The sequence below is a fragment of the Ceratotherium simum genome, chromosome 2, assembly GCF_057802395.1.
Source record: "Ceratotherium simum simum isolate JZ-2026a chromosome 2, ASM5780239v1, whole genome shotgun sequence".
Classification (NCBI taxonomy): Eukaryota; Metazoa; Chordata; class Mammalia; order Perissodactyla; family Rhinocerotidae; genus Ceratotherium; species Ceratotherium simum.
Genome location: NC_141901.1, coordinates 90,026,749 through 90,040,194, shown reverse-complemented (window position 1 = coordinate 90,040,194; position 13,446 = coordinate 90,026,749). Strand labels below are relative to the sequence as shown.

Genomic DNA, 13,446 nt, shown 5'->3' with positions numbered 1-13,446 from the left:
GCTTATCACAGAGAGGAATGCACGTGCAACTTTTAGTAGTTATTTGCACTGAGTAGGTATTGAATTAAAGTGAGAATACATAAGCATTTTTTTTCCCTTAGGAAGATTTTCCCTGAGCTAACATCTGTTGCCAATCTTCCTCTATTTCCTAGGTGGGCCACCGCCACAGCATGGACACTGACAAGTGCTGTGGGTCTATGCCCAGGGAGCGAACCCAGGCCACCAAAGCTGAGCGTGCCAAACTTAACTGGTCTGGCCCCACAAATATTTTTTGAATTACACTGAATTAAACCTACATGTCCTTTTAAAATAGACTACCCTTAAATGAAAAGGTCATAAGCAGAGGGAAAATAATATACGTCTTGCCTAACTCTGCATTGGTGAATATCTCTGAAATCTGTTTCTTCTCAAGTCTTCAACATGTAATTTTTAAAACATGTCCATCCACCAACTTGCTCAAATTGAAACCTGAAAGAATGAGTGAAATACCTGAGAGGAAATTCTAATTGTGTCATTCTTAGCCCTTTTAAAATGTTAACATCTTACCTGGGTTTGGCATTAGGAACCCTTGGCTATAATCTTTGTGACTAACTCTGCCCCATATAAAGTATATTTTTTCTCAAAATAATATTGCTAGGAGAAAAATATGTATTTTTTTTTATAAAATGCTGTTATCTCATTTATTATTTTGTCACTATAACATGCAATAACTATTCTGCATTTGTGAAAACATGTGGATTAGCAGAGGATAAGAATGCTATGACCTGGCATGAAAATAAGTAACCTAAATCATGAATGTCTAACTAATCCTTTTAATTTAAAAACTTTCCTATGTCAGCATTCCTGGTGTTATGCCCTAAAGATAGCATCAATACATTCAGTCACAGCTTAAGCAAAGTGATTGGCATGAAGCAATGGAGAAAGAAGCATGTACATGAACACAACCAACAAATCTCTATTGAGTCCCTAATGTTTGGGAATCAAAAAGGATTAAGACCCAGTCCTCACCCTCGAGGAGTTCACTGGGGTTTTTATTTGGAGTCCACACATAGATTTAGCATTCTGCTCACATAAACAAGTTTGGAAAATGTTAGCGGTATATTTTTCGAGAGGCCAGGTCTGCAGGTTTCATCGGATTTTCAAATGGGTTCATGACCATAGAATATCTAAGAACCACTGGTCTAGACACAAACCTACTAAAGTGGGTTAGAAACTCTGACAGCTTAGTGCAGGTATGTGATCCACCTTTCCTGAGTCTCTCTACTGCTCTCGCTAGATCACTAACCAGAAGATGCTGAAGGGATGGGAGGTGAAGTGGTGTGGGGCAGAGAGACGTCAGGACACAGAGTTACTCTCTCATTCTGCAAATTCAACTTTGCCACCAATCTTAATTGTGCCCATTTTCCTCTTGGCATGATTAATTCTTATTGTTCTGTGACAAATCATAAGATAAACAATATCATTAGCAGATTCAAATTTTCTCCTCTGCTAAATTTTATCTTTGTCCTACATAAAGATTAAATGGGGTATGCCATTTAGAATTTAGTTAATGAAAACAGCAAAGTCTTAATTGTCTTGGTTGTAATTTCTTCCCTGTACACAATTTGGGGAAGAAAACTAAAATTATTTCATAGATGAAATCCTATTGCAATGACTTCCAAGGAGAAGATAAATTATTTCACCAGATTTAGATTTTATTTGCAAGATTTCTCAAAATAAGTGGACCAGCTAAAGCTTGGTAATCTTTTATTTATAGAGAGATTTTCAAACTGATAGTATACATCGCATTGGGATTTGACATGTATTACCTACACAGTTATTTTCTTTGTTATTTAGGAAAAATAAAAATACTCCAAGACAGGCAAAAAATATAACTATTCTGAAATGGCAACACACACAAAAAAACTCATAATTACTATCAAGAAAATAAGAAATGTGATCAGTCTGAGCTTTGAGATACTTATCAAACTACGTGTTTCAAGAACTAGAATAAGCAACCATTAATCATTGAAGGGACTTTTAAAGGGCGGCAAATCTTGCTTAAAGAGTTGATTAGTTTTAAATATTTCAAATTGCATTTTGAACTGTTACCAAAAACAGAAATACTGCTTTACTCAGTCTCAAAATGAATGACAAATATTGTTCCACTTCTTATACATCCCATTCTCAGATATCCTTTTTATTTAATATATGCCAACATGATTCAAAACTTACAACTTGAAGAGAAGGACAAAGCAGGGCAAAATTGCTCCTTAACAACACTGAACACAAACTATACAAAGTTGATTTCATTGCCCCTCTCCTGCCACCCCTCAAAAAATTATCCAACTCATGAGTGGATCAGAGGTACTTAAGTAGAACCTTCCTTGCTGGCACAATTCACTAGTTAGCAAAGATGCTTGTTTAAATTTCCGTGTTGTTCCCCTTGCTAATACCAACTCACAATGCTCAGCAGTTTTCACACAAGTTCCTTCTATAGGAAAAGGGGTGACTCAGACGGAATCTATCAATGTGCAATATCTATCAACGTTATTTTTCTTGCTCTTTCCCACCTCTCTCTTATTCACAAATGACAGCATATTGAAAGTTTATAAGAAAACATCATAAACTTATTCATTCCCTCTGTGTATAGTAAGCAGTACATTGTGGATTTTTGCGCAGTTTTGATCTATAGTAATGTTCTAATATTAGATCTTGTATTAGACAATATGTAACACTTCATGTACTCATTTTTGGTTAGGAAAATATGATCACTACACTTACTGAGAAAATCTTTTTTGAGGAAAAATACTATTCACTGAAATCTACCTTCTTTTTCGACTACTTCTTTTGTCTCAATCGCAGAAAAATAATGGCCAATAACCTTTTCTACAGACTATAAAAGAGAAAAAAAAAGAAAGAATATTTAGAAGAAAAATGTCTATTCTGGAAGAAGTGCCAACATTCAAAAGGGAATTTTACTAAAAATTAGTTCAATTAAACCTATTTCTTATGGACTCTAGTAACCAAAACAATAATCTAATCAATATCAATACATTCACAGATAAAATTAAATAACAGTTTCCTAGAAGCTGGCCTGATACATGCTGCCACGTAACCATAGCAATTCTAGCCAGAATGGAATGTCTGAAAATAAAACTGAAAATGTCCACCTGAAAAATGCATTCATTTTAAAAATTATTATGCAATATTTCACTGCCTACAAAAGCCTATCCCACGTACGTCCAGATGAGTGAATTTGTCCGTGAAGGGATGTTTGAGGGAATAATTTTGCTGAAGTCTAGATCACAAATGACACCTGAAGGACTTATTTTTTCCAAATTTCAAAAATTAGGCATAATTATTCTAAACTGCTTGGATATCAGATCATTATCTTTCTGGATCTCAATAATGCTACCTCATATATTTCAACAGATTAAGCATTTCCTATTGGATAAAGCACCTGGGGAATACAATGACTGTCCTCTTAACTAATGAGTCATATGCTCCAAAATACTCATAAATTCTTTTCTCCATAAATTGCAAATCTGGACATTTCAGAACAACGGAAATAGAACAATGGGATGTTTTTATGTCTGGTTCCATCGTTACTACTACTTCATTGTAGGGGAAATCTGTAAGGACTAATACAATCTTATTAACATCATTGATCCAACTTAATTGATTTCTGACCCAGTGATCAGTATCAGTATTCAGGTATTGATTAGTCTGTGAGCTCAGTATATTTTGGCTCCCACTGGCCTTCACCATAATGTGAATTGGGGTAAGCAAAGGACGATTTATGGTAAAATAGGAATGAACACCCTGCAGAGGGAATGAGAATGAGTACGTACACCCCTATCCATGTAACTTTTATCTTAATTATTTGATATCACTTATAACCTAATTTTAGAGAGTAAGTGATGAATGTTTTCTTATAAACAGATAATATATATTTATCATCACATATAAGGTGATCTCAGAAATTTATCTCTGTTATCTAGTTAATGCAACAAAGATATGGATCATGTATAAAAAACTAAGGCCATTTTTGAGAGATATTCTCCCTGATTCCTCTCTAAAAAAAAAAAAAAGAGCTCATGGATACAGAGAACAGATTGGTGGTTGCCAGAGGCAGGGAGATGGGGCGGTGGGCGAAATGGGTGAAGGGGGTTAAAAAGTACAAACTTCCAGTTATAAATAAGTCCCAGGGATGTCATGTGCAGCATGGTGACTATAGTTAATAACACTGTACTGCATATTTGAAAGTTGATAAGAGAGTAGATCTTAAAAATTCTCATCACAAGAAAAAAGTTTGTAACTAATTTGGGTTCCTATGTATAACCTTAATCTCTCCCCCAACAGGTATAAATAGAGCTTGAATAAAACAGGGTGGGACCCAATCTGAGGGCCTTGTCCTGAGCCATCGTTGTGTTCAGGCAACGACTATTTTGACATCTATGGGTTCTGTAAAACTTTTCCTAATGTTGATAATTTGCCTTTGGTTTCATTTTGTAGCTTGTTGTAAATTTTGAAATATTTACTGTTGCAGAACAATGACTTAAATTGTCTAATGTGTGTGGTATTTTGACATGCTTTTAAAGCATTATAGCTTCTTTCCCCTTTGGGTCTTTTGAGGATGGCAGGCCCACGTCCTGTGATGCTGTGTTATTGCCCATCAGCTCAACTTGGGGCAGAAGTGTGGTATCTTTTTCTTCTAGTATGTACCTTGTAAAGGATTTAATATTCATAAAAAGGATGTTATCATTAGATTAAGATGTGCTGATCTTTAAAGCATATGGCTCTATACTTGTAGCCACATGGAATAATTGCTCTCCAGATACTCACTGGTAAGTATAAATTTTAAATAGCTGTACCTGAATTCCTATTGAAAGACCCACTGAGAGAAATAATATTTGTGGATATTTAACTCAGGAAGGGTAGGTCCTCAAATTTGCTTATAGGTTAAGGCAATAATCAAAAAGCTATCTCCCTGTTATTGAATTGGCATCTTACTGAATTTATTTTTAGATTTTTAATTTTTTTTTACTTTCCTGCACTTCAGGTTATATTGAGAGGTGTTATAAGGAACAATCCTATGAATCACTGCTGTGCGTACTATACAGTTACTGTTGAGATATTCCTTAAAGCTCACAGTGATGCTCTGAGATGACACAGTAAAAATGCTTCTCCATTCTGAGTAATAGGATCAGAGTATCAAGGAATTTAAGTTTTAACCTTATGGACCATGAAATGAATAACTGATCCTGTTTCTCTCTGGGTATGGGCTACTAGAAATCTTAGAACTAAATTTTTTACCAAGCTATAAAAGTATATAGAAATCATGACATAAATTTTATGATCTAACCTCATTTCTGACTACATCCTACTCTAATCATCCTTATCTTTTGCCCCCAATTTCTCCAATTTTTCTTGGTGTACTAAATACTTCTTTATAAGCCACTTTAAATCCCTTCCAGTATAAAACAAAATGTTAACAATAAACGGTGTTTGAATGTGTTGTCTTTCCATTTCACAAAGGCTTTCTCAAAACAATGGCTAATCCAGAAGCCAGGGTCTAACACTGTCATAGTTTGGGATCTTTGAGAAGAAGACACTGAAACAAGATGGAGTTTACGGTGCAGGATATCTATAAGGGAATGCCCTTGGGATAAATCCTTGGAGAAGGAAGAGAAAGGAGAGAGGATTGAACAGACCAGGAAGTTGAGCTGTAGTGCATGCTGCTAAACAGCCTCGGCTGCTCTGGAGCCAAAACGGCCCGTCAGAATTATCCTACTTTGGACTGAAAAGGAGGGGTTTTTCTGCTCCATGCCTCAATCACTCATCAAATGTTGGTTGCTCTAGGCAAAGCTTGACTTGATCAAGGTGGCTGTCTACAGCTGAGGCCATCCCTGAAAAGCTGGTCATTAAGTGCTATCTGCTGACCACACTCCCAGCAACTAGAAAAACAAGACCATCCTTGAAAAGGGAAGTGTGCCACCCCATCTATCACAAATATTCTAGGTAAGTCAGACACCCTAAAGGAACAAGAATACCCCGGGGCAGCTGAATACCCTTGAGAAGTTATTTTGGTCATAGAGTTAGGTGCTTCTTCTACTCTGCCTAGAGAAAACCCAGAGTAAATGTCCCTGAAAAGGACACAAGTTGAGTGATAAACACTTCACATACTCTGTGTGTGTGTGTGTGTGCGTGTGTGTGTGTGTCTGTGCATGTGTGTGGGGCTTAGGGGCTTAAAACAACATACATTTATTATCTCAGTTTCTGTCCAGGCATATCTTAGCTAATTCCTCTGTTCATCGTCTCACAGGGCTGCAGTCGAGGTATTGGCTGGGGCTGTTGGATTCATATGTATTTAATACACAATATCTAAGAATGCCTATTTTGTGCTGCACACAACCTGGATTTTAGACATGAACTCAAAGTAGAAGCCACCCCTGTCATATATATGCGTGGACAGCATTTACATTTCATGATTCCTATCATCACAGTATTGTAATGGGGGTTTCTGGCTTCATAACAAGTCTTCCAGCCTTGTACATTTTTATATTCTGGAACAAGAAAGATTGCTCTTAGTAAACGCTGCACCACGTGATTTGAAACACTGAACAATTAGGTAACTTGATTTACCAGTCCTATATTATATATAGGTAACGAACATTTTATTTTCTTACTGAGTCTATTAGCCAATTTCTATGCCCTTGAAGCAAAACTCCAATTCACCACATTCTTCAAATTCCATGAGTACATGCATTGTTCAGCTCAGTTGGTGAAACAAAAACATGGAGATAAATAAAACACACTTGCAGAGTAAATTATAGAAGGTACTACTCTTTAACGATTAGTTTGCATGGTGCTCGATACAAGTGTTACACAAGTGTAATAGAATATTTTTCATTTTTTAACTTAACTTTTTTTCCCTTTCAAATAAAAAACAAATAATCATAGTGGATTCTTTTTCTTTTTTTTTTTTTTTTGTCACCTGTCTTTTGTTTTTAACTGGCATGGCCCTTAAGATCTTCCGGTCTGAGTGTTCCTTTTTCAAATGAGGAGACTAGAGTTTAGAGAGAGTTGATAATTACTCATTTCATGAGGGAAAAGTCAGGACCGGAATCCAGGTTTTCCAACTCCTACTCCAGTGTTTTTTCCCTCCTCCATTGTTCCATCCTTTGGTATTAATAGCTCTAAGAAATCAACAGCACCAAAAAATTTCCAATGCACAATGTCTGCATTGGCAAGATATTCCTTTTATTATCCCCTTTCTAAAACAATTTCCTTAATAGCTCCCTTGAGTACATAGCTGCAACAATTAAAGATAAGCTTTGTTTTTACCAGCCAACGCGAGTTTGACATCAGTGATTCATACAGTCTTCTCTCAGTTGCTCAGTTTCTTTATCTTGGTGAATAAAGTCTTGACAAACTTTTAGGCAAGGAACATACACTTCAAAACTCTCCAGATGCACCTGAGCATCAGACAACTCAACAAATATGGAGACTGAAGAGATGTGCACATCAGTTTGTTTTCGTTCATGGAGAGGAAATGTAACTTAAGTGGGGTTGACTTTTTATGACATTTATTTAGTTCTTGAATTCACTGACAAGCCTATTAATGTATTCCCTGAACTTTATTAATGTAATTGGAAAACTGCCCACATGTCAATCAACTTCTAGTAAGTAATTATGTTCATAAAAACTGTAAAATTATTAGCTTTTAATTTGACCCAAGCACATACTTTGAAAACTGTAACATGAATTTTCTTTTTTTAGAGGAACAAAATATTATACTGATACAACATTCAATAAGTGCATTCCTAAAAGGCACTTCCTAAAATGATGCCCCAAAATTCACCATCATCAAATGGCCAGCAAAAAAGAGTGCCATAGTATGTCATGTAACAGTTTAAAAAGTTTGTATGGTATTAAACAATCTATGTAACATAAAGTTATAAAGAAATCCTATGGAAATTAAACAGATGCTTGGGCAGGGCTTATTTACCATAGTCTGGTTTAAAAATATGGGCCTAACATGGAACAAGAGAGAATGGAGAAAAGGAAAGAAGGACATGTTTAGTGTCCAGAAATATATCATTTAACCCTACAAGAAGCAAAGTGTCTATATCTCAAGTGACTCAAATATATTATTGTCCAAGTGTACTTCTTCTCATGTAATAAAAATCTTTTGTAGTCTTTGAGTTAGAAACTCAAGTCAAAGGGCACAGAACTAAACAAGTGAGCAGAATTAGACTTGGATAACAGAAGAAACGTGTTTTTGACTCATAATCTCATGTTAGTTTCTGAAGCTGGACAAACTCTTGCCCTCCGGAATCTCTGGAGAATCTCTGAATAAAAATGGACTTTGGTGAAAACTTTATTATAGTCTCCTATCCTTTTAAATAAGGAATGTCACCACAGTCTGCAATGATCTATAATAAAAACCATTGAGGAAATTCACTGACTTATTCTTCAATTTATACTTTCCTCCTCAAAGTTGATTGTTTAATTAATGTTTAACCTTTATCACAAAATTAAAATATTTACTAATAATTGAAGCTGTGTTTGAATTCAGGTTTACCTTTACGTAAGGAAATAAAGCTCATTTAATAAAGTTGTAGATTAACAATCTTTTCCAGATGCAAGCCATGTACCTAAATTAATACTTAGTGTTGATTTTTTGAAGCGTAAACTCAGAGATAATACAACTAACTTGCCCTCTCAGCTTTCCTGTTAGGAACAAAACAGGCATTCACTGGCACCACATTATTATATAATTCATTATTAATTTTACTTAGAAATGCTGCAATGTCATTTTGAGTTCCACAGCATAATATTTCTATGCAACCAACACATGATTAATCTAGAAAGCGCAAGGAAATAATGTGAATAAAAGGGCAAAAATATACATTTTCCATTCTACTAGCATTATAATTGCATTTTTCTTGAAAACTATTTGTATTGGGGATAAATATGCTCTCACATTTTAGCATGCAAAGACAACTAAAATAATTTGATGATGCTGTATTTGGAGATTGTAAGTTAGCTGGCATGATTTATGATCTACTGAAAGTAAATCAAAGTATAAAGCACTGTGTACAATATTTTTTCAATTACTCTGTATTTAAATAAAATAATTCCAGAAAATTGCTTTTTTTTCATTGTGACTTGAATCAAAGTAAACAGAAGTTGGATTGAGACAGAGTGTTGGAAGGCTAGAGGATTACTTTTAGTTACTATCCATATTTCAAAAAGTTCTAATATTTTAATATACCCATCATGGGTTACTAAAGATTTATTGTAATGTAGCAATCATGAGTTCTCAAAGATTTATTGAAGGGGTGACTCAAAGAAAGATACAAAGTGAATCATATACGAAAAATCATAATGTGTTGTTAATGGATAATTTTTGATCCTGGTAAGTGGGAATTTGTATGCCTATAATAGCCATGACACTTAATGGAATCTAGGCACATAAATCCCTGAAGAAAATGACAGTATATCTTTCAGCATTGTTCGTTATTTCTGAGTCATTTTGATATCTGAATATCGAACATTTCTAAGCGTAGTTCTTCAAATATAGCAGTGACGGAAATGCATACCTTGCACAGTTAGATGCACCTGCATTGTTCTCGGTGTATGTTGAGTCTGAACAGAACACGTGTATGGGCCATCATCTGTCACATCTACATTCTGTATCTGGAGGCTGTAGTCCCTTTTATTCAATGTTGAAATTGAAACTCGAGGATCCACGGACCACTTATCACCTCCCGCAAAAATAATACTTGACCGGTTCAGCCAGGCACCCTTTGAAGCTCCATCTTCCAAATAACACCTACAAATTACCAGAGACAGAACACTATTAATAAAAGTGAAAATGAGAGACAACATGATCTTTGTTCTGAGTGTATTTCCATATGCTGAATTATAGCACTGCATCATATGCAAACATCAGACGTAAACGCAGGAGCCAGGAACACATTGGTACATCTTCCATTCCCAATGCAAATGTGAAACTATACCTGCACACAGTTTTGTTTTGTTTTGTGTCCATGTGTCTACCTTAATTCAAAGCCAGTCAAAATCCTTTTTCATTCTATCTGGATGACAAGTAAATTTAAATAAGGTTAAATTATTTCAAATAATTTTCAACATTAAAACACATTTCTTTCTTTGAAATTATAAGAAGTAGAAAAGATCTATGAGTTATACTGGTTCAACCCAATCCAATTCCGAATATAATGTACCAGATGCAGAAAGCATAAAATAGTAGCATATACATGTTTATTTTTAAATTACCTGCATTTGCAGCATGGTAAGCTTGTACACTGAAACTATAAACTGCATTTTACTGATAATATTGCTATTGTAATTAAATGTAGCAAGGCTAATATAATACTTATAGTAGCAAATTCTTGCTGTCTATTCAATAAACTGACTAATGGTTTTTCCAGGAAGCGTTCATTTATCCAGCAAACATTTATGGAGCATCTACTATTTATAGATTCAAAGAGGTATTGTCCTTGCTCTCCAAAACTTTTAGTTTAGTAAGGAAGACAATCAAGCAAACCAATTCATACTATACAGAAAGAAGAATATTTTTATTAAATCAGGCACAAAGTATATGAGAGACAAAAGAGGGTTACCTGAGTCAGAAAGCGTGTTGGGGGTACAGAGAAAGGCTTTCTGGAAGAGCAAATGACTGAGATAAGGAGGCGAAGAAGAGTGGAAGACACGGCATCCTAGACAGAGCTGCTAGATGTGGGCAACACCAGCAACACCGGAGAAAGGTGTGAGAGCCAGGCGTTTCAAGAAAGTACAAAGAAACATGAGCTATAGAGAAGGAGGATGCGAGATGAAGCTGGAAAGATAAACTAGAGCCAGATGATGAAGGCAAGCATGACGACAATTAGTAGATTTTAAGGCCAAATTTGAAGCCAGTTATTCAAAGTTGTATTGTATAACAAGATTCAAAAATATAGCTTTGTATTTAACAGAAGTCAGGCAACTCAACATTTAGAACAGAAGAAAACTGCGGTCATATGTCAGTGATTTTGCTGAGGCCTGGAATTCTATGTTTCATCTTGAAAACATTCTGATACAAATTAAAGACTGGTTCTCTTAAATGAGTACAAAGCACAGCTACAGAACAAAAATACAAATACATCGAAATCGTTTGACAGCATTTCTACAGAACACCTTAGGGGATTGAACATGGGTTTGAGATTGCTACAAAATCGCAAGCTGAAAGCAACAGGGTAGGCTGCTGCCAACTGTAGGAAACTAATCAGTGGGTGAAAAAATAAGGAACAAGGTACGTTGTGGAATCTAATTCGCAGTCAGCTTCACCATCTATAGAATTCAAACCAGTAGAAGTCATAAAGGTCATTATTAATTGAAAAGTTTTTCCTTATGCATTTAATGAAGAAAATAAAACTCACTTTAATGACATTATTAAACAATTAGAGTATATTGTCATTCTTAATAATATGCAGAAAGAAGATGGAGGGGACATATTTCCCATTTCACAAGATCACATTTGCCCTAGTAGAGGATAAAGCACTGAAACACCACTACCAGGACTGTGATAATTCCAATGTCTGCATTTAATATCTGGATTCATTAAGTGTTTACTGTGTGACCTCTGCATTTGTGCCCTCACACGTTATCCTATCTGGTGCTCATAACAAACCTGTGGGGTATGGATTGCTATGTCCAATTCATCTCTAGAAAATAAATGGAATGTTTAGGTTAAATGACTTGCCCAAGCCACACTATTAGTGAGTGGCAAAGCTGAATTCATAATCAAGTCTTATATTTCTACATTCAATGTCCTTTCCACCATAATGCAGATCAAAGTCTTTTAAAATAGGTTTCAGAAATGGGAAGATGATTAGAATGTTGCAGAAATTACTGCAAGTAATTTCTTATTTACTGAATATGACCAACTGCTTAACTTGTCCTATTCTAAAGTAAGCAGAAAATTAATTATTAATGGCTATTTTACCATGAAAGTCTGATTTAGAACACTCTGCCTGGCATTTCCTTTTCCCTAGAGGCAGCAGCAGCTTTCCCTTTATTGGGGGGTGGGCGGGTATCAGGAAGAGCATGGACATTAACTAGCCTTTAGATACTAGAGCTTTCCTAGACCTGATCTGGGTTATAACTCTTAGACTTAGCATAAGCACTATCCCTCCATCCTGGGATGTCAGGGACCATCATAGAAGAATAGATTGTAATTTCTTCACTGTGAAAAATGAAAAAAGGAGCCCTTTATGTCTCCTTGGCTTGGATAATATATTTCATAATTGTTATTGGTCCCAACCAAAGCTTTTCAAGACATACATTAGGAAGACCCTTGAATGAGAACCATAAAAAAAAAAATTGTTTTTATTACTTTCTTGGATTTCTGTAGAATTATTCTCAAATTATACCACTGAGTTAGAACTTAAATCAAATTACCATGTATGGGATTTTACAAACCTGGAATAGCAAGGCCTAGGCATGGCTTTCTACTTCATAAAATCATAAGATACTTATATAGAGTATATGTAGTTTTAAGGTCAACTATGAGATGATTATATACAATATATGAAATAGGCCAAACACACACATATGATTGCTTGAGAATAAGGGCTGTATCTTCTACCTCTATACCGCCTCTTTGTTCTCCACATCCACCCCATTTTTTTTCCTTTACAATACAAAGAGATACTGCCTGGCATGTGTATGTTGTATTGGGAAGGAATTCTGGAAAGAAGGAAGGTATCCAGAGAATGACAGAATGGGAGGAGGGGCAGAAGAAGGACGGGAAGTGGTGACAATTTAGTTTTGCCCTCTCTGGGCACCAAACACTTTTCTTGGTTTAAGAACTGTAATGTCTAAAAATATAAATCTGTTGGAATCTGGCCCATACAGAATTTATAATTTAGCAAGGATGATAAAGTATATTCATGAATAGCCATCATGCAGAATAGGAAGTGAAAAAACAGTAATTAAATTGTTGTTATAATTGGATTATTGTAATTGCCCAAGAGTCTCTGACTTCTGCCCTTGACCCCTGTAGCCAGGTGCATTCTTCCCACAACAAACAGAATGAAATTTTTAGAGTGTAAACCATGTCATCAACAATTCCAAGCCTTCCTATTTCACTCATAAGAAAAACTCTAATGCTGATAGCGACCAAGGGTCTGACGTAATTTTGTCCCTTGATGCTTTTGTTTTTCTGACCTTATTGGTTTCCACCCTTTCCCAGTTTACTCTGCTGAGACTGTGGTCCTCTAGCTATGCTTCCAACAAGTCACGCATGCTCTTGCCCCGGGAAGTTTGCATCTGCTGTTTCTTCCACCTTGAATTCTCTTCCCCTAGAGTTCTGCATAACTTGTTTCCTATTTTCCTGAGGTCTTCACTGAATTACCTAAAAAGAACACCATTGTTCCCAACACTCCCATTAGACAT

The 13,446-nt window shown here is 35.6% G+C and overlaps 1 protein-coding gene across 2 annotated transcripts in view; it reads right to left on the bottom strand.

The window, feature by feature from the left end:
• NEGR1 (neuronal growth regulator 1) overlaps positions 1-13,446 on the bottom strand; it is an 823,575-nt gene that overhangs the window by 474,040 nt on the left and 336,089 nt on the right. For both annotated transcript variants that reach the window (XM_087449002.1, XM_004431502.3), the window contains exon 2: positions 9,591-9,823. In XM_087449002.1, coding sequence (XP_087305128.1) covers positions 9,591-9,823 — 233 coding nt within the window. The remainder of the gene's footprint in view (positions 1-9,590; positions 9,824-13,446) is intronic.